Here is a 20,565-nt window from a genome sequence, read left to right on the forward strand (position 1 = left end):
ATACTGTTAGGAAACTAAAGAGCATCAACTCTGACTCATGTTGTATGTTGTGGAGAGGTGTGCTAGCTACACAGGTCAACGATGTTACAACCCGTTAAGTTAACAGGACTGTTGTGAATGGGTCTGTTTGTATTTGGTTCGGTGTGTGTGTGTGTCTATGTGTATCTGCTGTGTAGGTCCCCTCACCACCTTGATGTCGCTGGTGCCCATGGTGGCTCCTATCTCACTGAGGTCTCGGAGCAGCAGGTGGAGGATCTCTGCGGCTCTCTTCTTCTGGTGTCCACTGAGCTCCTGGAGCGTGGTCAGCTCCATCTGAACTGACAACAGGACCGTCTGGGGAACACACATCAGTCACACGGCAGTTGTCCTTCACCGCATCATTAAGGACCCTCTATACGGTTCTAGTACCTCATCTATCCACAGGGGAAACTTGGGAAGACTCATTAGAACATAGGTATATGGATCACCCACACATCAGGGGGTTCCTCAGAATAAAATGTCATTAAGGACCCTCTATACGGTTCTAGTACCTCATCTATCCACAGGGGAAACTTGGGAAGACTCATTAGAACATAGGTATATGGATCACCCACACATCAGGGGGTACCTCAGAATAAAATGTAATGAAGGGTGCAGTAAACCCCATAATAAGCTGAACTGCTCTAGGCCCCTCTGTCCCACCCATCATGCCCAGAGACCCACAGTCCTCTGCTGCAGCTCCTCCTGCAGCTGTTGGTTGGCCTGGCTCCTGTCCTCCACCTCCTGGCTCTTCTGGTCGTAGTTCACAGCCAGCTCCTCCAACGCCTGCAGCACCTCCTTCACCTAGAGCCATAAGAACATAATGATGAACATCTAGTCAAATGGCTACCCAAACTATTCACATCTCCCCCTCCCCTCTCCATTGACTCTGTACCGGTACCCCCTGTATATAGCCTCCACATTAACTCTGTACATACTACCTCAACTAACCGGTGCCCCTGCACATTGACTGTACCTGCTCCCCCCTGTATATAGCCTCCACATTGACTCTATACCAGTACCCTCTGTATATAGCCTCCACATTGACTCTATACCAGTACCCTCTGTATATAGCCACCACATCAACCTCAGGAGGCTGAAGAAATTCGGCTTGTCACCAAAAGCACTCACAAACTTCTACAGATGCACAATCGAGAGCATCCTGGCGGGCTGTATCACCGCCTGGTATGGCAACTGCACCGCCCTCAACCGTAAGGCTCTCCAGAGGGTAGTGAGGTCTGCACAACGCATCACCGGGGGCAAACTACCTGCCCTCCAGGACACCTACACCACCCAATGTCACAGGAAGGCCATAAAGATCATCAAGGACATCAACCACCCGAGCCACTGCCTGTTCACCCCGCTATCATCCAGAAGGCGAGGTCAGTACAGGTGCATCAAAGCTGGGACCGAGAGACTGAAAAACAGCTTCTATCTCAAGGCCATCAGACTGTTAAACAGCCACCACTAACACTGAGTGGCTGCTGCCAACACACTGACACTGACTCAACTCCAGCCACTTTAATAATGGGAATTGATGGGAAATGATGTAAATATATCACTAGCCACTTTAAACAATGCTACCTTATATAAATGTTACTTACCCTACATTATTCATCTCATATGCATACGTATATACTGTACTCTATATCATCGACGGTATCCTTATGTAATACATGTATCACTAGCCACTTTATACTATGTCACTTTGTTTACATACTCATCTCATATGTATATACTGTACTCGATACCATCTACTGTATCTTGCCTATGCTGCTCTGTACCATCACTCATTCATATATCCTTATGTACATATTCTTTATCCCCTTACACTGTATACAAGACAGTAGTTTTGGAATTGTTAGTTAGATTACTTGTTATTACTGCATTGTCGGAACTAGAAGCACAAGCATTTCGCTACACTCGCATTAACATCTGCTAACCATGTGTATGTGTGACAAATAAAATTTGATTTGATTTGATTTGACATTGACTCTGTACCGGTACCCCCCTGTATATAGCCTCCACATTGACTCTATACCAGTACCCTCTGTATATAACCTCCACATTGACTCTGTACCGTAATATCCTGTATATAGCCTCCACATTGACTCTGTACCAGTACCCTCTGTATATAGCCTCCACATTGACTCTGTACCGTAATACCCTGTATATAGCCTCCACATTGACTCTGTACCGGTACCCCCTGTATATAGCCTCCACATTGACTCTGTACCAGTACCCTCTGTATATAGCCTCCACATTGACTCTGTACTGTAATACCCTGTATATAGCCTCCACATTGACTCTGTACCGTAATACCCTGTATATATTGATATGTTTTACTGCTCCTCTCTAATTACTTGTTACTTTTATATCTTATTAAACATTTCACGGTAAGATCTACACCTGCTGTATTCGGCGCATGTGACTAATACAATTTGATTTGATGGGCTCATTTAGAATTCTGGAATAACATGGATTCATCCAGAATATTCTCCTTCACCTCCTCCTTGGCAGCCTCGTTCTCCGTCTGCAGACGAGACAGATCCTCATGGATCTTCTCATAGTCCCTTCTCGTCGACGCCAGCAGCTGAGGAGAGACCCACACGGGGGCACACGGAGACACACACAGGGACACACATACAAACATGGACAAACACAGGGACACACATACACAAAGGGACACACATACAAACATGGACAAACACAGGGAGACACATACACACGGAGACACACACAGGGACACACATACAAACATGGACAAACACAGGGACACACATACACAAAGGGACACAGACAGGGACACACACAGGCAAATGCACACCATTTAACATGGTTGAATCCCCCTTAGATGTAGATCATCCATCTGAAAGCATCATCAAGACATTGGACTTTTAAGAAGAACAGTGTCTTCAGCCACATACATCATCATGACGAAGAAGCTAAATGCATCAGATGACTCAAAACGTCCAATATCTTGACAACTAGACTTTTTAACATTTTAAAATGGATTTATTTCACCTTTATTTAACCAGGTAGGCAAGTTGAGAACAAGTTCTCATTTACAATTGCGACCTGGCCAAGATAAAGCAAAGCAGTTCGACACATACAACGACACAGAGTTACACATGGAGTAAAACAAACATACAGTCAATAATACAGTAGAAACAAGTCTATATACGATGTGAGCAAATGAGGTGAGAAGGGAGGTAAAGGCAAAAAAAGGCCATGGTGGCAAGGTAAATACAATATAGCAAGTAAAACACTGGAATGGTAGATCTGCAGTGGAAGAATGTGCAAAGTAGAATTAAAAATAATGGGGGTGCAAAGGAGCAAAATAAATACAGTAGGGGAAGAGGTAGTTGTTTGGGCTAAATTATAGGTGGGCTATGTACAGGTGCAGTAATCTGTGAGCTGCTCTGACAGCTGGTGCTTAAAGCTAGTGAGGGAGATAAGTGTTTCCAGTTTGAGAGATTTTTGTAGTTTGTTCCAGTCATTGGCAGCAGAGAACTGGAAGGAGAGGCGGCCAAAGGAAGAATTGGTTTTGGGGGTGGCCAGAGAGATATACCTGCTACAGGTGGGTGCTGCTGTGGTGACCAGCGAGCTGAGATAAGGGGGGACTTTACCTAGCAGTGTCTTGTAGATGACCTGTAGCCAGTGGGTTTGGCGACGAGTATGAAGCGAGGGCCAGCCAACGAGAGCATACAGGTCGCAGTGGTGGGTATTATATGGGGCTTTGGTGACAAAACGGATGGCACTGTGATAGACTGCATCCAATTTATTGAGAAGGGTATTGGAGGCTATTTTGTAAATGACATCGCCGAAGTCGAGGATTGGTAGTATGGTCAGTTTTACAAGGGTATGTTTGGCAGCATGAGTGAAGGATGCTTTGTTGCGAAATCGGAAGCCAATTCTAGATTTAACTTTGGATTGGAGATGTTTGATATGAGTCTGGAAGGAGAGTTTACAGTCTAACCAGACACCTAGGTATTTGTAGTTGTCTGAACCGTCCAGAGTAGTGATGTTGGACAGGCGGGCAGGTGCAGGCAGCGATCGGTTGAAGAGCATGTATTTAGTTTTGCTTGTATTTAAGAGCAATTGGAGGCCACGGAAGGAGAGTTGTATGGCATTGACTGCTTACATGCAGAACATTTTGGACTGACAGACTGTATCAACAGTGGACTAATGAGAAACAATACCAAAATATAGTTTTTGAGTGACATTCTCCTTTAACATGAGAAAAGAGGGTTGTTCATGATTGGTCACCTCATCCTGGTCTAACATCTGTTCCTTGAGTTTCTCAGCCAGCTGGCTCTGCTGGTTGATCTCATCATCCTGGGTGACACAAACAAAACAAGCAGCAATTTACATTTCAGTTAGAATAGAATTGGAAACATTGATTTGTCTGTAAAAAATCCAACCCCTTCCTGTTCCTGCCCAATCTAGTCTACCGTTTAATGTTGATGCATGTTTGTTATTTACACTGTGTTTTAATGTCTGTTATTCTTTATGTACGTTGAGTTTGTACCCTTCAAAATGATTTGACTCAGTTCTCTAATCTAGTCTGGTGAGATTTCCCTTGTTGACCTTGTCGTCCAGTTGTTTGTACAGATTGCTGATGTCCTCCTCATACTTGCTCTTCTCCTCGGTGGAGACCAGAACCAGTCCGTTAGCTGGAGCCATGTTATCTATGATGGGAGTGTTGTCACACGGCTCCAGGTGCTTCTGCTCCTTAGCACTCAGCTGCTCCTCCTCAGGGACGTTCTCACCTGAGACGGGGACAAACAGATTCTCTACCTTGAACTGTGCACTCATTCACTCAATATCTACCATTGGAACACTAACTCATGTCCAACTCAGTGTGGCTCTGTCGATTTCATATGAAGGAGTTTCAATCATTTCTCTCTCTCTCTGCCCTCCCTCCCTCCCCACTCCCTCCCTCCTCAATCTCTCCCTCCCTACCCCTGCTCCCTCTCTCGCCCTCCTCCCTCTCCCTCCCTCTCTGTCTCACTCCCTCCCTCTCTCCCTCCCCCACTCTCCCCGCCATCTCCTCCTCTGCCCACCCCTCACTCCCCATCTCCCTCCCTCCCTCCCCATCTCCCTCACCATTCCTCCAGCGGTTAAGCTCCATCTCCCTCCCTCCTCCCCGCCATCTCCTCCTCTGCCCACCCCTCACTCCCCATCTCCCTCCCTCCCTCCCCATCTCCCTCACCATTCCTCCAGCGGTTAAGCTCCATCTCCCTCCCTCCCCATCTCCCTCACCATTCCTCCAGCGGTTGAGCTCCATCTCCCTCCCTCCTCATCTCCCTCCCTCCTCACCGTTCCTCCAGCGATTGAGCTCCCTCTCCCTCCCTCCCTCCTCATCTCCCACCCTCCTCCCTCACTGTTCCTCCAGCAGTTAAGCTCCATCTCTCTCCCTCCCTCCCTCCCCATCTCCCTCCCTCCTCATCTCCCTCCCTCCTCCCTCACCATTCCTCCAGCGGTTGAGCTCCATCTCCCTCCCTCCCTCCCCATCTCCCTCCCTCCCCATCTCCCTCCCTCCTCCCTCACCGTTCCTCCAGCGGTTGAGCTCCATCTCCCTCCCTACCTCCCCATCTCCCTCCCTCCTCATCTCCCTCCCCATCTCCCTCACCGTTCCTCCAGCGGTTGAGTTCCATCTCCCTCCCTCCCCATCTCCCTCCCTCCCTCCTCATCTCCCTCCCTCCCTCCTCCCTCACCGTTCCTCCAGCGGTTGAGCTCCATCTCCCTCCCTCCTCCCTCACTGTTCCTCCAGCAGTTGAGCTCCATCTCCTTCCCTCACCGTTCCTCCAGTGGTTGAGCTCCATCTCCCTCCCTCCTCCCTCACTGTTCCTCCAACGGTTGAGCTCCATCTCCCTCCCTCCTCCCTCACTGTTCCTCCAGCGGTTGAGCTCCATCTCCCTCCCTCACCGTTCCTCCAGTGGTTGAGCTCCATCTCCCTCCCTCCTCCCTCACTGTTCCTCCAACGGTTGAGCTCCATCTCCCTCCCCATCTCCCTCCCTCCTCCCCATCTCCCTCCCTCCTCCCTCACCGTTCCTCTAGTGGTTGGGCTCCATCTCCCTCCCTCCTCCCCATCTCCCTCCCTCCTCCCCATCTCCCTGACTCCTCTCTCCCTCCCTCCTCCCTCACTGTTCCTCCAGCAGTTGAGCTCCATCTCCCTCCTCCCTCACCGTTCCTCCAGCGGTTAAGCTCCATCTCCCTCCCTCACCGTTCCTCCAGCGGTTGAGCTCCATCTCCCTCCCTCCTCCCTCACTGTTCCTCCAGCGGTTGAGCTCCATCTCCCTCCCTCCCTCCTCTCTCACCGTTCCTCCAGTGGTTGAGCTCCATCTCCCTCCCTCCTCCCCATCTCCCTCCCTCACCATTCCTCCAGCGGTTGAGCTCCATCTCCCTCCCTCCTCCCTCACCCTTCCTCCAGCAGTTAAGCTCCATCTCCCTCCCCATCTCCCTCCCTCCTCCCTCACCATTCCTCCAGCGGTTGAGCTCCATCTCCCTCCTTCCTCCCTCACCGTTCCTCCAGCGGTTGAGCTCTATCTCCCTCCCTCCTCCCTCACCGTTCCTCCAGCGGTTGAGCTCCATCTCCCTCCCTCCTCATCTCCCTCCCTCCTCACCGTTCCTCCAGCGATTGAGCTCCCTCTCCCTCCCTCCCTCCTCATCTCCCACCCTCCTCCCTCACTGTTCCTCCAGCAGTTAAGCTCCATCTCTCTCCCTCCCTCCCTTCCCATCTCCCTCCCTCCTCATCTCCCTCCCTCCTCCCTCACCATTCCTCCAGCGGTTGAGCTCCATCTCCCTCCCTCCCTCCCCATCTCCCTCCCTCCCCATCTCCCTCCCTCCTCCCTCACCGTTCCTCCAGCGGTTGAGCTCCATCTCCCTCCCTACCTCCCCATCTCCCTCCCTCCTCATCTCCCTCCCCATCTCCCTCACCGTTCCTCCAGCGGTTGAGTTCCATCTCCCTCCCTCCCCATCTCCCTCCCTCCCTCCTCATCTCCCTCCCTCCCTCCTCCCTCACCGTTCCTCCAGCGGTTGAGCTCCATCTCCCTCCCTCCTCCCTCACTGTTCCTCCAGCAGTTGAGCTCCATCTCCTTCCCTCACCGTTCCTCCAGTGGTTGAGCTCCATCTCCCTCCCTCCTCCCTCACTGTTCCTCCAACGGTTGAGCTCCATCTCCCTCCCTCCTCCCTCACTGTTCCTCCAGCGGTTGAGCTCCATCTCCCTCCCTCACCGTTCCTCCAGTGGTTGAGCTCCATCTCCCTCCCTCCTCCCTCACTGTTCCTCCAACGGTTGAGCTCCATCTCCCTCCCCATCTCCCTCCCTCCTCCCCATCTCCCTCCCTCCTCCCTCACCGTTCCTCTAGTGGTTGGGCTCCATCTCCCTCCCTCCTCCCCATCTCCCTCCCTCCTCCCCATCTCCCTGACTCCTCTCTCCCTCCCTCCTCCCTCACTGTTCCTCCAGCAGTTGAGCTCCATCTCCCTCCTCCCTCACCGTTCCTCCAGCGGTTAAGCTCCATCTCCCTCCCTCACCGTTCCTCCAGCGGTTGAGCTCCATCTCCCTCCCTCCTCCCTCACTGTTCCTCCAGCGGTTGAGCTCCATCTCCCTCCCTCCCTCCTCTCTCACCGTTCCTCCAGTGGTTGAGCTCCATCTCCCTCCCTCCTCCCCATCTCCCTCCCTCACCATTCCTCCAGCGGTTGAGCTCCATCTCCCTCCCTCCTCCCTCACCCTTCCTCCAGCAGTTAAGCTCCATCTCCCTCCCCATCTCCCTCCCTCCTCCCTCACCATTCCTCCAGCGGTTGAGCTCCATCTCCCTCCTTCCTCCCTCACCGTTCCTCCAGCGGTTGAGCTCTATCTCCCTCCCTCCTCCCTCACCGTTCCTCCAGCGGTTGAGCTCCATCTCCCTCCCTCCTCATCTCCCTCCCTCCTCACCGTTCCTCCAGCGATTGAGCTCCCTCTCCCTCCCTCCCTCCTCATCTCCCACCCTCCTCCCTCACTGTTCCTCCAGCAGTTAAGCTCCATCTCTCTCCCTCCCTCCCTCCCCATCTCCCTCCCTCCCTCCTCATCTCCCTCCCTCCTCCCTCACCATTCCTCCAGCGGTTGAGCTCCATCTCCCTCCCTCCCTCCCCATCTCCCTCCCTCCCCATCTCCCTCCCTCCTCCCTCACCGTTCCTCCAGCGGTTGAGCTCCATCTCCCTCCCTACCTCCCCATCTCCCTCCCTCCTCATCTCCCTCCCCATCTCCCTCACCGTTCCTCCAGCGGTTGAGTTCCATCTCCCTCCCTCCCCATCTCCCTCCCTCCCTCCTCATCTCCCTCCCTCCCTCCTCCCTCACCGTTCCTCCAGCGGTTGAGCTCCATCTCCCTCCCTCCCTCCCCATCTCCCTCCCTCCCTCCTCATCTCCCTCCCTCCCCCCTCCCTCACCGTTCCTCCAGCGGTTGAGTTCCATCTCCAGCCTGTGGATAACGTTCTTCAGACTCTTGTTCTTGTCTTTCTCCTTGTTGTACTTGTTCTTCCACTCCTCAGCAGTCAGCTCCAGGTTCACAGACACGGTGTTCTTGATGGTCTTGGCTCTGTGTGGAGGGTGGGACAGACACTCAGATCCCTATATCTAATCACACCCTATTCCCTATACAGCAGTGCACTACTTTGACATGGCTAATGGGCTGTAATTCATCCACTAAAGGACATTGTGGCCTCATTTACTCATCACTTTTTTCTCCAAGGAATATTTTTCTGTCAGAACAGGAACAGATGGATAAACATTGAATCAACACAACTGGAGGAGGTGATCCAATAAGAAGCAGGGAGGCAGATAGCTCCATATTTGAACTGGTCTGAGATCTATTGCAGGAGGTTGTCCCCTGTGAAGATGACCGGGGACTAATTAGCCCTGCTGGGTACTTTAGACCGTACAATGATGTGTAAAGTCCAACTCCTCTCAGCCTCCTATCACAGACAGCAGTGGTGGTCACATGGGTGCAGACAGTGCAGTGGAGCGCACCACGCCACACCGCACCATGCCACACCACACCATGCCGCACCACACCATGCCGCACCACGCCACACCGCACCATGCCACACCACACCATGCCGCACCACGCCACACCGCACCATGCCGCACCACACCATGCCGCACCACGCCACACCGCACCATGCCACACCACGCCACGCCACACCGCACCATGCCGCACCACACCATGCCGCACCACACCATGCCGCACCACACCATGCCGCACCACACCACACCACACCACGCCACACCGCACCATGCCGCACCACACCATGCCGCACCACACCATGCCGCACCACACCACGCCACGCCACACCGCACCATGCCGCACCACACCATGCCGCACCACACCATGCCGCACCACACCATGCCGCACCACACCACGCCACACCACGCCACACCACGCCACGCCACACCACACCACACCATGCCGCACCACACCATGCCGCACCACGCCACACCACGCCACACCACGCCACGCCACACCACACCACACCATGCCGCACCACACCACACCATGCCGCACCACACCGCACCATGCCGCACCACACCATGCCACACCACGCCACACCATGCCACACCACACCATGCCACACCGCACCACGCCACACCACACAACGCCACACCACACCACACCATGCCACACCACAGCACATCGCTCTGTAGCCCTACTGTTCTACCTCTATCTAACTCCTCTCCTAAGCCTGGCAGGGCGGCAGAGACAGAATGTTCTGGATGTCCCCTGTGTCCTCTAGCAGGGCAGCACAGACAGAATGTTCTGGATGTCCCCTGTGTCCTCTGGCAGGGCAGCACAGACAGAATGTTCTGGATGTCCCCTGTGTCCTCTGGCAGGGCAGCACAGACAGAATGTTCTGGATGTCCCCTGTGTCCTCTAGCAGGGCAGCAGAGACAGAATGTTCTGGATGTCCCCTGTGTCCTCTAGCAGGGCAGCAGAGACAGAATGTGCTGGAAGTCCCCTGTGTCCTCTAGCAGGGCAGCAGAGACAGAATGTGCTGGAAGTCCCCTGTGTCCTCTGGCAGGGCAGCAGAGATAGAATGTGCTGGAAGTTCATTGTGTCCTCTAACACAAAGAGCAGCCTAGGCTAACTCCCACTGTTGCTACTGTTGCTGTCCAGCCAGGAGGCAGGATAAAACCCTACAGATCAGGATTTAGGGGAGTGGATGGATGTAACACTTCGCTAAAGGTCAGAGAGATGAACAATGTCTTCATCATCTGGATAAAGATTTAGAGAAGAGGCTTGTTATGCAACCACTCAGTCAGCACTGAATAGGAGGGAAGATACTGGGAATCACCAGCTCTACTCATCATCAACAGTCACTATCCGTCTCCTGGTGGATTAAGGACGGCCCATCTGCCATGGGAAACCTTTCATTGTTCACATAAAATAGGGGAACTGGGTATGGTGCAGTGGATCTCTCAGCTCACCTCTGTCCCAACAGGGTAGACGTATGTTAACAGTCTGTCACTAGACCAGGTAAACTGTAGAGAGGTGCTGACCCACCTCTGTCCCAACAGGGTAGACGTATGTTAACAGTCTGCCACTAGACCAGGTAAACTGTAGAGAGGTGCTGACCCACCTCTGTCCCAACAGGGTAGACGTATGTTAACAGTCTGTCACTAGACCAGGTAAACTGTAGAGAGGTGCTGACCCACCTCTGTCCCAACAGGGTAGACGTATGTTAACAGTCTGCCACTAGACCAGGTAAACTGTAGAGAGGTGCTGACCCACCTCTGTCCCAACATGAGGGTAGACGTATGTTAACAGTCTGCCACTAGACCAGGTAAACTGTAGAGAGGTGCTGACCCACCTCTGTCCCAACAGGGTAGACTTATACTAACAGTCTGTCACTAGACCAGGTAAACTGTAGAGAGGTGCTGACCCACCTCTGTCCCAACAGGGTAGACGTATGTTAACAGTCTGCCACTAGACCAGGTAAACTGTAGAGAGGTGCTGACCCACCTCTGTCCCAACAGGGTAGACGTATGTTAACAGTCTGTCACTAGACCAGGTAAACTGTAGAGAGGTGCTGACCCACCTCTGTCCCAACAGGGTAGACGTATGTTAACAGTCTGCCACTAGACCAGGTAAACTGTAGAGAGGTGCTGACCCACCTCTGTCCCAACATGAGGGTAGACGTATGTTAACAGTCTGCCACTAGACCAGGTAAACTGTAGAGAGGTGCTGACCCACCTCTGTCCCAACATGAGGGTAGACGTATGTTAACAGTCTGCCACTAGACCAGGTAAACTGTAGAGAGGTGCTGACCCACCTCTGTCCCAACAGGGTAGACTTATACTAACAGTCTGTCACTAGACCAGGTAAACTGTAGAGAGGTGCTGACCCACCTCTGTCCCAACAGGGTAGACTTATACTAACAGTCTGCCACTAGACCAGGTAAACTGTAGAGAGGTGCTGACCCACCTCTGTCCCAACAGGGTAGACTTATACTAACAGTCTGCCACTAGACCAGGTAAACTGTAGAGAGGTGCTGACCCACCTCTGTCCGAACATGAGGGTAGACTTGGTCTCACACTCGTTGTAGATGGAGGGAGATGCACAGATGATGATGGTGGTCCTACAGTTCCCCCCTAGAGAGTCCTGCAGGATACGGGTCATCTTGCTGTCCCTGTACGGGACGTGGGTTTTCTGAAAACAAACAACACAGCCTCATAGATAACCAGTCAGCCATCAGGGCCTTTCAACAAACAGTCTCATAGATAACCAGTCAGTCTCATAGATAACCAGTCAGTCTCATAGATAACCAGTCAGTCTCATAGATAACCAGTCAGCCATCAGGGCCCTTCAGCAGACAGTCTCATAGATAACCAGTAAGTCTCATAGATAACCAGTCAGCCATCAGGGCCTTTCAACAGACAGCCACATAGATAACCAGTCAGCCATCAGGGCCTTTCAACAGACAGCCACATAGATAACCAGTCAGTCTCATAGATAACCAGTCAGCCATCAGGGCCTTTCAACAGACAGCCACATAGATAACCAGTCAGTCTCATAGATAACCAGTCAGCCATCAGGGCCTTTCAACAGACAGCCACATAGATAACCAGTCAGTCTCATAGATAACCAGTCAGCCATCAGGGCCTTTCAACAGACAGCCACATAGATAACCAGTCAGTCTCATAGATAACCAGTCAGCCATCAGGGCCTTTCAACAGACAGCCACATAGATAACCAGTCAGCCATCAGGGCCTTTCAACAGACAGCCACATAGATAACTAGTCATCCATCAGGGCCTTTCAACAGACAGCCACATAGATAACCAGTCAGTCTCATAGATAACCAGTCAGTCACATAGATAACCAGTCAGTCTCATAGATAACCAGTCAGCCATCAGGGCCTTTCAACAGACAGCCACATAGATAACCAGTCAGTCTCATAGATAACCAGTCAGTCACATAGATAACCAGTCAGTCTCATAGATAACCAGTCAGCCATCAGGGCCAGATCAGAGGAAAAACATGACCTCACTGCTGACACACAACTTTTTTCAGCAAAAGCACATTTTGGTTTATTTTTTATTTTTTTTAAGCAAAGTATTCAGTAATCCCTGCTGATGTCCCTATATTAAAGAGAGAAGGGTAAGATATATAGAGAGAACTCACTGTCCCCTCAGCCAGAGCAGAGATGACATTCCCCAGAGCAGAGAGGGACTTATTGATATTTTTAGCTTCGTCCAACACGGCTCCTTCAGCACCTGTCTTACTGACCTTAAAGAGACAAACAGAGAGAGAAACGACTGTCAGCAGGGGAGAGAGGCCACACAATGCAGCAGCATCTTCTAACTGACAGGTCTGGAGTTATAACACCTTATAAAACAGTTATAACAGTCATAACACAATTTGTTTGTTGGGAGTCTGTCTTCATGAGTCAGCAGGTGGGAGAGGACATAGGATGCTTCAGCATCTTACACCTGACTGACAAGCTGGGAGTTATAACACCTTATAACACAATAATAGCACAGTTATGCAGTTCTAACAAGTTATGGCGGTTCATTGGCCTCTTCATCAGACAAGCCTAGAGTTATAACACAGTTATGACAAGTTATAAACAGTTCTAACACAAGTTATGGTGGTTTGTTGGGGTCTGCCTTTACCATCATACTGATTTACCTTCTCACTCCCAGCCAGATCCACCAGGTATAACTTCCCTGACAGTTTCTTCTCTGTTTCCACATTCTCTTGTTTGATGTTGATCAGGAAGATGCTGTGGCTTCTGGAACTGTGCTCATTCATGTCTATGAACAGGACAAAATACATATTTATTATAGAAGAAGTATATATTATAGAAGAAGTATATATTATAGTAGAAGTATATATTATAGAAGAAGTATATCTTATAGAAGTATATCTTATCAAATAAGTATGTCTAATTGAAGTATATATTATAGAAAAAGTATATCTCATAGAAGAAGTATATATTTTAGAAGAAGTATATCTTATAGAAGAAGTATATCTAATTGAAGTATATATTATAGAAAAAGTAGATCTTATAGAATAAATATATATTATAGAAGAAGTATATCTTATAGAAGAAGTATATCTTACAGAAGAGGTATATATTATTGAAGAGGTATATATTATAGAAGTATATCTTATCAAATAAGTATGTCTAATTGAAGTATATATTATAGAAAAATAATATCTTACAGAAGAGGTACATATTATTGAAGAAGTATATATTATAGAAGAAGTATATCTTATAGAAGAAGTATATATTATAGAAGAAGTATATCTTACAGAAGAGGTACATATTATTGAAGAAGTATATATTATTGAAGAAGTATATATTATAGTAGAAGTATATATTATAGAAGTATATCTAATAGAAGAAGTATATCTAAGAAGAAGTATATCTTATTGAAGAAGTATATATTATAGTAGAAGTATATATTATAGAAGTATATCTAATAGAAGAAGTATATCTAAGAAGAAGTATATCTTATTGAAGAAGTATATATTATAGTAGAAGTATATATTATAGAAGTATATCTAATAGAATAAGTATATCTAAGAAGAAGTATATCTTATTGAAGAAGTGTATATTATAAAATAAGTATATATTATAGAAGAAGTATATATTATAGTAGAAGTATATATTATAGAAGAAGTATATATTATAGAAGAAGTATATATTTTAGAAGAAGTATATATTATAGAAGTATATCTTATCAAATAAGTATGTCTAATTGAAGTATATATTATAGAAAAAGTATATCTTATAGAATAAGTATATATTTTAGAAGAAGTATATCTTATAGAAGAAGTATATCTTACAGAAGAGGTATATATTATTGAAGAAGTATATATTATAGAAGTAGTATATATTATAGTAGCAATGATACACCCTTCTAGGGAAAGTTTCCTGGCCTCTGTGCATCTGCTTGCAGGCCGGGATACTGTTAAACACGTTGACAACTGTTGATCTAAGAAGGGCTTCATAAATAAATGTGATTGATTGATAGAAGAGACACAACATACTTGTCACAGCCACGTGCCGGTTGGCCTTTCCCTCATCGATGACATCCATGACTTCCTCTGGACTGGACACAAAGCGTTCTGTACAACCCTGGGACAGGATCACATCACAGCTTTAACAGGTTGGTGCCTTTTATGATTTCTATAACATTTTGTTATTTTAACAATTAACTAGGCAAGTCAGTTAAGAACAAATTATTATTTAAAATGACAGCCTAACCCGGCCAAACCCTTCCCTAACCCGGACGACGCTGGGCCAATTGTGCACCGCCCTATGGGACTCCCGACCACGGCCGGTTGTGATACAGCCCGGGATCAAACCCGAGTCTGTAGTGACGCCTGTAGTGACGCCTCTAGCACTGCGATGCAGTACCTTAGACCGCTGCGCCACTCAGGGGGCAGCCTTATAATAAGACATTATATAGGCTGAAACATGCTTATGACAAGAAATAAAGCATTATACACCTGCAGAATGTGTTACCTAACCATCTGTCCTGCTCACCTTGACATAGGGAACTCTGTTCTTGTCCTCATGCACAGCCAGGTTGGTCTTCGACACTGGAAAAGAGGGAAACGAGTCATTAGGAAAGGAAAGGGGGACAGCTAGTCAGTTGTACAACTGAATGCATTCAACTGAAATGTGTCTGAATCAGAGAGGTGCGGGGGGGGGGGGGGGGGGCTGCCTTAATCCACATCCATGTCATCGGCACCCGGAGAGCAGTTGCTGTCTTGTTCTGCCTTGTTCAAGAGTAGAACGCCAGATTTTTCCACCTTGCCGCCTCTGGGATTTGAACCAGTGACCTTTCGGTTACTGGCTCAACGCTCTTAATAACCACTAGGCTACCCCATTATGACCTGTCTAAAATGATCTCTGTTCATCTTCAAAAGACTTCTCTTTGAAGTCCATCCAACACGAGTTCTTCTTACCATCTAGTAAGTCTCGGATCTTGTCCAGGTAGATCTCAAAATACGAGACCTGCACAAGAAAACAGGAATCAATACAGGGTACATTTAGATGACCAGAGAAATGGTAGGAGGCCGTCTGCGCTCCTTAAAGGTCCAAAATTTGGTCCCAAAAAATAGGTATCAAAATGAGAATACTGGAAGGGATGGAGACTGACACACTGTTTAACCTCTGGATTTATTCACTTAAAAAAAAAACATTTTGATGACCAGAGAAATGGTAGGAGGCCGTCTGCGCTCCTTTAAGGTCCTTGATACAAAATAGTATCTGTTCCAGGTGTGTAGGTATCAAAATGAGAATACTGGAAGGGATGGAGACTGACACACTGTTTAACCTCTGGATTTATTCACTTTAAAAAAAAAAAACATTTTGATGACCAGACATCTTGTTGATATTGATTTGATACTTGTAGAATGACTTTGTCTTTCTTATTGGGCCTTGAGAGAATAAATAAAGTTGAATTTAACAATTGAATACCTTGATGTGGAACTCGAGGTTCTCGTCCATGGAGTAGATGTGATCGAAGATGTCGTGAGAGATGCGTGGGATGATGCCCATCAGCTGGGGGTCGTGGAGCTTGCCCTGCGATGAGGAACAATACATTACATCACACTCAATACTGATTATTATCACTAAATAGTCTGGGGTCCGGGGAACATCCCGTATAGCCAACCTGTTCTATATACACTGAATATCTACAGCGGTTCTATGTAATAGACATCTATACCCCCAAGAAGCAGCTGTTCTATATGCTGTTCTCTATCTACTGCTGGCTTTAGCTGATCCTTGCTGTTCAGGGATGAAGAAACAATGGCCACTTTAAAAAGCCATTAGCTGCTTGAGGATAAACGCAACCTATAGCGTTGGTGGTCCAGTTCTGTAAATCACCCACACTACAGAACCATAATCTCACCCTAAATCAATTCAGTCTCAGAGAGTAATGAAATTACGCAATGTATGTCTGCCACCCTAACTGATCTGATGTGTTTTACTGCTCTTAGAAAGGCTGGACTGACTTCCAGTGAAACATCATGTCAGAAGGCTCTCTGCTGAACTGTCTGAGAATAATCCGTTCAGTCGTCTTGGTACCGTGTTCTCAGGGCGTACTGTACCTACAACATACAGGCTGCCTTTAGATCATATATTCCCTGTCTCTGTTCATTTAGGCAGGTGCCATTACTACAGAGAATCAGGCTGACCTCCATGGTGTGGGTCTTCCCCGAGGAGGTCTGTCCATAGGCAAAGATGGTTCCATTGTATCCTCCAAGGACGTCTGTGTGAATACAATACAATACAGTTCAACTTCATTTGTCCAGAAATGTGTATTTTTGCTGTCTGGTGTTTCTTTACCAACCCACCGGACACCACACATACACAAGGAATGTGGATCAGTCATATTAACACTTATTCTACAAGGGGAAGGACTCACCAGCTGGGGTTAGCATCCTTCAACAATCTGTCTGGGGTTAGCCTACCTTCAACAATCTGTCTGGGGTTAACCTACCTTTAACAATCTGTTTGGCACAGGCATCGTAGACCTGCTCCTGGGCTGTATTGGGAGGCAGGACGCGGTCAAAGACATACGGTTTACCCTGTCCAGAACAGTCAAAATGCACAGTGATTACAGAGCTCTATGGGAAAGAGGTAATGGGTAAATACCACCTCATACTTTATTCTCTCTAACACTATGTTAATGGTAATCAATAATCAATAGCGGAGTTTGTGAATGGTAATAAATATTCAATAGCAGAGCTTGTGAATGGTAATCAATCATCAATAGCAGAGCTTGTGAATGGTAATCAATCATCAATAGCAGAGCTTGTGAATGGTAATCAATCATCAATAGCAAAGCTTGTGAATGGTAATCAATCATCAATAGCAGAGCTTGTGAATGGTAATAAATATTCAATAGCAGAGCTTGTGAATGGTAATCAATCATCAAAACCAGAGTTTGTGAATGGTAATAAATATTCAATAGCAGAGCTTGTGAATGGTAATCAATCATCAAAACCAGAGCTTGTGAATGGTAATCAATCATCAAAACCAGAGCTTGTGAATGGTAATCAATCATCAATAGCAAAGCTTGTGAATGGTAATCAATCATCAATAGCAGAGCTTGTGAATGGTAATCAATCATCAATACCAGAGCTGGTGAATGATAATTAATAATCAATAGCAGAGCTTGTGAGACAATTACAATAGAGCTACAAGCAGCAGGTTTAATCAACACGATCCAGCCTGGTCTATGGGGACGGACACAACACAAGACAACCAGCCTGTCAGCAGCTGAGCTGTCTGTCTGTAGACTACAGGAGAATGAGGAGATGTCTGTACCAGCTGAGCTGTCTGTCTGTAGACTACAGGAGAATGAGGAGATGTCTGTACCAGCTGAGCTATCTGTCTGTAGACTACAGGAGAATGAGGAGATGTCTGTACCAGCTGAGCTGTCTGTCTGTAGACTACAGGAGAATGAGGAGATGTCTGTACCAGCTGAGCTATCTGTCTGTAGACTACAGGAGAATGAGGAGATGTCTGTACCAGCTGAGCTGTATGTCTGTAGACTACAGGAGAATGAGGAGATGTCTGTACCAGCTGAGCTATCTGTCTGTAGACTACAGGAGAATGAGGAGATGTCTGTACCAGCTGAGCTGTCTGTCTGTAGACTACAGGAGAATGAGGAGATGTCTGTACCAGCTGAGCTATCTGTCTGTAGACTACAGGAGAATGAGGAGATGTCTGTACCAGCTGAGCTATCTGTCTGTAGACTACAGGAGAATGAGGAGATGTCTGTACCAGCTGAGCTATCTGTCTGTAGACTACAGGAGAATGAGGAGATGTCTGTAACAGCTGAGCTATCTGCAGGCTGCAGGAGAATGCATTGATGTCTGTAACAGCTGAGCTATCTGTCTGTAGACTACAGGAGAATGCATTGATGTCTGTACCAGCTGAGCTGTCTGTCTGTAGACTACAGGAGAATGGGGAGATGTCTGTAACAGCTGAGCTATCTGTAGACTACAGGAGAATGAGGAGATGTCTGTACCAGCTGAGCTATCTGTAGACTACAGGAGAATGCATTGATGTCTGTAACAGCTGAGCTGTCTGTCTGTAGACTACAGGAGAATGGGGAGATGTCTGTAACAGCTGAGCTATCTGTAGACTACAGGAGAATGCATTGATGTCTGTAACAGCTGAGCTATCTGTCTGTAGACTACAGGAGAATGGGGAGATGTCTGTACCAGCTGAGCTATCTGCAGGCTGCAGGAGAATGGGGAGATGTCTGTAACAGCTGAGCTATCTGTCTGTAGACTACAGGAGAATGGGGAGATGTCTGTAACAGCTGAGCTATCTGTCTGTAGACTACAGGAGAATGCATTGATGTCTGTAACAGCTGAGCTATCTGCAGGCTGCAGGAGAATGCATTGATGTCTGTAACAGCTGAGCTGTCTGTAGACTACAGGAGAATGGGGAGATGTCTGTACCAGCTGAGCTGTCTGTCTGTAGACTACAGGAGAATGCATTGATGTCTGTAACAGCTGAGCTATCTGCAGGCTGCAGGAGAATGCATTGATGTCTGTAACAGCTGAGCTATCTGCAGGCTGCAGGAGAATGCATTGATGTCTGTAACAGCTGAGCTGTCTGTAGACTACAGGAGAATGGGGAGATGTCTGTACCAGCTGAGCTGTCTGTCTGTAGACTACAGGAGAATGCATTGATGTCTGTAACAGCTGAGCTATCTGCAGGCTGCAGGAGAATGAGGAGATGTCTGTAACAGCTGAGCTATCTGCAGGCTGCAGGAGAATGCATTGATGTCTGTAACAGCTGAGCTGTCTGTCTGTAGACTACAGGAGAATGGGGAGATGTCTGTAACAGCTGAGCTATCTGCAGGCTGCAGGAGAATGCATTGATGTCTGTAACAGCTGAGCTATCTGCAGGCTGCAGGAGAATGCATTGATGTCTGTAACAGCTGAGCTATCTGTCTGTAGACTACAGGAGAATGGGGAGATGTCTGTAACAGCTGAGCTATCTGCAGGCTGCAGGAGAATGCATTGATGTCTGTAACAGCTAGCCGGCCTACTGCTTTAAACAGAGGCTTCTGTTCTTTCTCTGGAACTAAAGTGATTGATGTGAGATCTCATAGGCCTTCATAATACACAACTGCATTAGGCCTCAATTTAACATTATATTAGGTAAATATGTGGTATACAGTGTACTTCCTTAACACACACACACACTGACACAACGCTTCATTATGATGGCAGGCAACCTTATGCATAATACATGAACACTGAACGGGTGTTGAGCAAGGGGAGGAGCTTAATGACGAGATACTGTTTACAGACAGACAAGCTATTGTGATGAGAACTCTGTAGGCCTTCTGTATAGAAAACATTTTAATAAGATGCTGCCCGTGAGCATGCAAAATAAGACCTTTAGCTCTTATCTAGATGTTTTGCAAGAATCTGTCGACACTTGCTCGTTGAGCGTCTTATTCCAAATTTATGGGCATTAATATGGAATTGTTCCACCCTTTACTGCTGTAACAGCCTCTCCACTCTTCTGGGAAGGCTTTCCACTAGATGTAGGAACATTACTGCTGTAACAGCCTCTCCACTCTTCTGGGAAGGCTTTCCACTAGATGTTGGAACATTACTGCTGTAACAGCCTCTCCACTCTTCTGGGAAGGTTTTCCACTAGATGTTGGAACAGTACTGCTGTAACAGCCTCTCCACTCTTCTGGGAAGGTTTTCCACTAGATGTTGGAACATTACTGCTGTAACAGCCTCTCCACTCTTCTGGGAAGGTTTTCCACTAGATGTTGGAACATTACTGCTGTAACAGCCTCTCCACTCTTCTGGGAAGGTTTTCCACTAGATGTTGGAACATTACTGCTGTAACAGCCTCTCCACTCTTCTGGGAAGGTTTTCCACTAGATGTTCGAACATTACGGCGGGGATTTGCTTTTATTCAGCCACAAGAGCATTAGTGAGGTCGGGTACTGATGTTGGGTGAATAGGACTGGCTCGCAGTCAGCGTTTCAATTCATCCCCAAGGT

The 20,565-nt window shown here is 47.8% G+C and overlaps 1 protein-coding gene across 1 annotated transcript in view; it reads right to left on the reverse strand.

Annotated features, from left to right (window-relative positions):
• Window positions 1-20,565, reverse strand: part of LOC110495390 (kinesin heavy chain) — a 35,094-nt gene that overhangs the window by 12,412 nt on the left and 2,117 nt on the right. Inside the window, exons 2-16 of the mRNA XM_090207388.1 lie at window positions 17,017-17,104; window positions 16,712-16,785; window positions 15,990-16,094; window positions 15,476-15,524; window positions 15,051-15,106; window positions 14,552-14,639; window positions 13,184-13,308; window positions 12,677-12,781; window positions 11,554-11,702; window positions 8,446-8,594; window positions 4,609-4,790; window positions 4,288-4,356; window positions 2,525-2,611; window positions 703-822; window positions 187-333 (exon numbers count right to left, since the gene is read on the reverse strand). Of these exons, the coding sequence (XP_090063514.1) occupies window positions 187-333; window positions 703-822; window positions 2,525-2,611; window positions 4,288-4,356; window positions 4,609-4,790; window positions 8,446-8,594; window positions 11,554-11,702; window positions 12,677-12,781; window positions 13,184-13,308; window positions 14,552-14,639; window positions 15,051-15,106; window positions 15,476-15,524; window positions 15,990-16,094; window positions 16,712-16,785; window positions 17,017-17,104 (1,593 nt within the window). The remainder of the gene's footprint in view (window positions 1-186; window positions 334-702; window positions 823-2,524; window positions 2,612-4,287; window positions 4,357-4,608; window positions 4,791-8,445; window positions 8,595-11,553; window positions 11,703-12,676; window positions 12,782-13,183; window positions 13,309-14,551; window positions 14,640-15,050; window positions 15,107-15,475; window positions 15,525-15,989; window positions 16,095-16,711; window positions 16,786-17,016; window positions 17,105-20,565) is intronic.

Source organism: Oncorhynchus mykiss, chromosome 18 (assembly GCF_057628025.1).
Source record: "Oncorhynchus mykiss isolate SJ-2025 chromosome 18, ASM5762802v1, whole genome shotgun sequence".
NCBI classification, from domain to species: domain Eukaryota; kingdom Metazoa; phylum Chordata; class Actinopteri; order Salmoniformes; family Salmonidae; genus Oncorhynchus; species Oncorhynchus mykiss.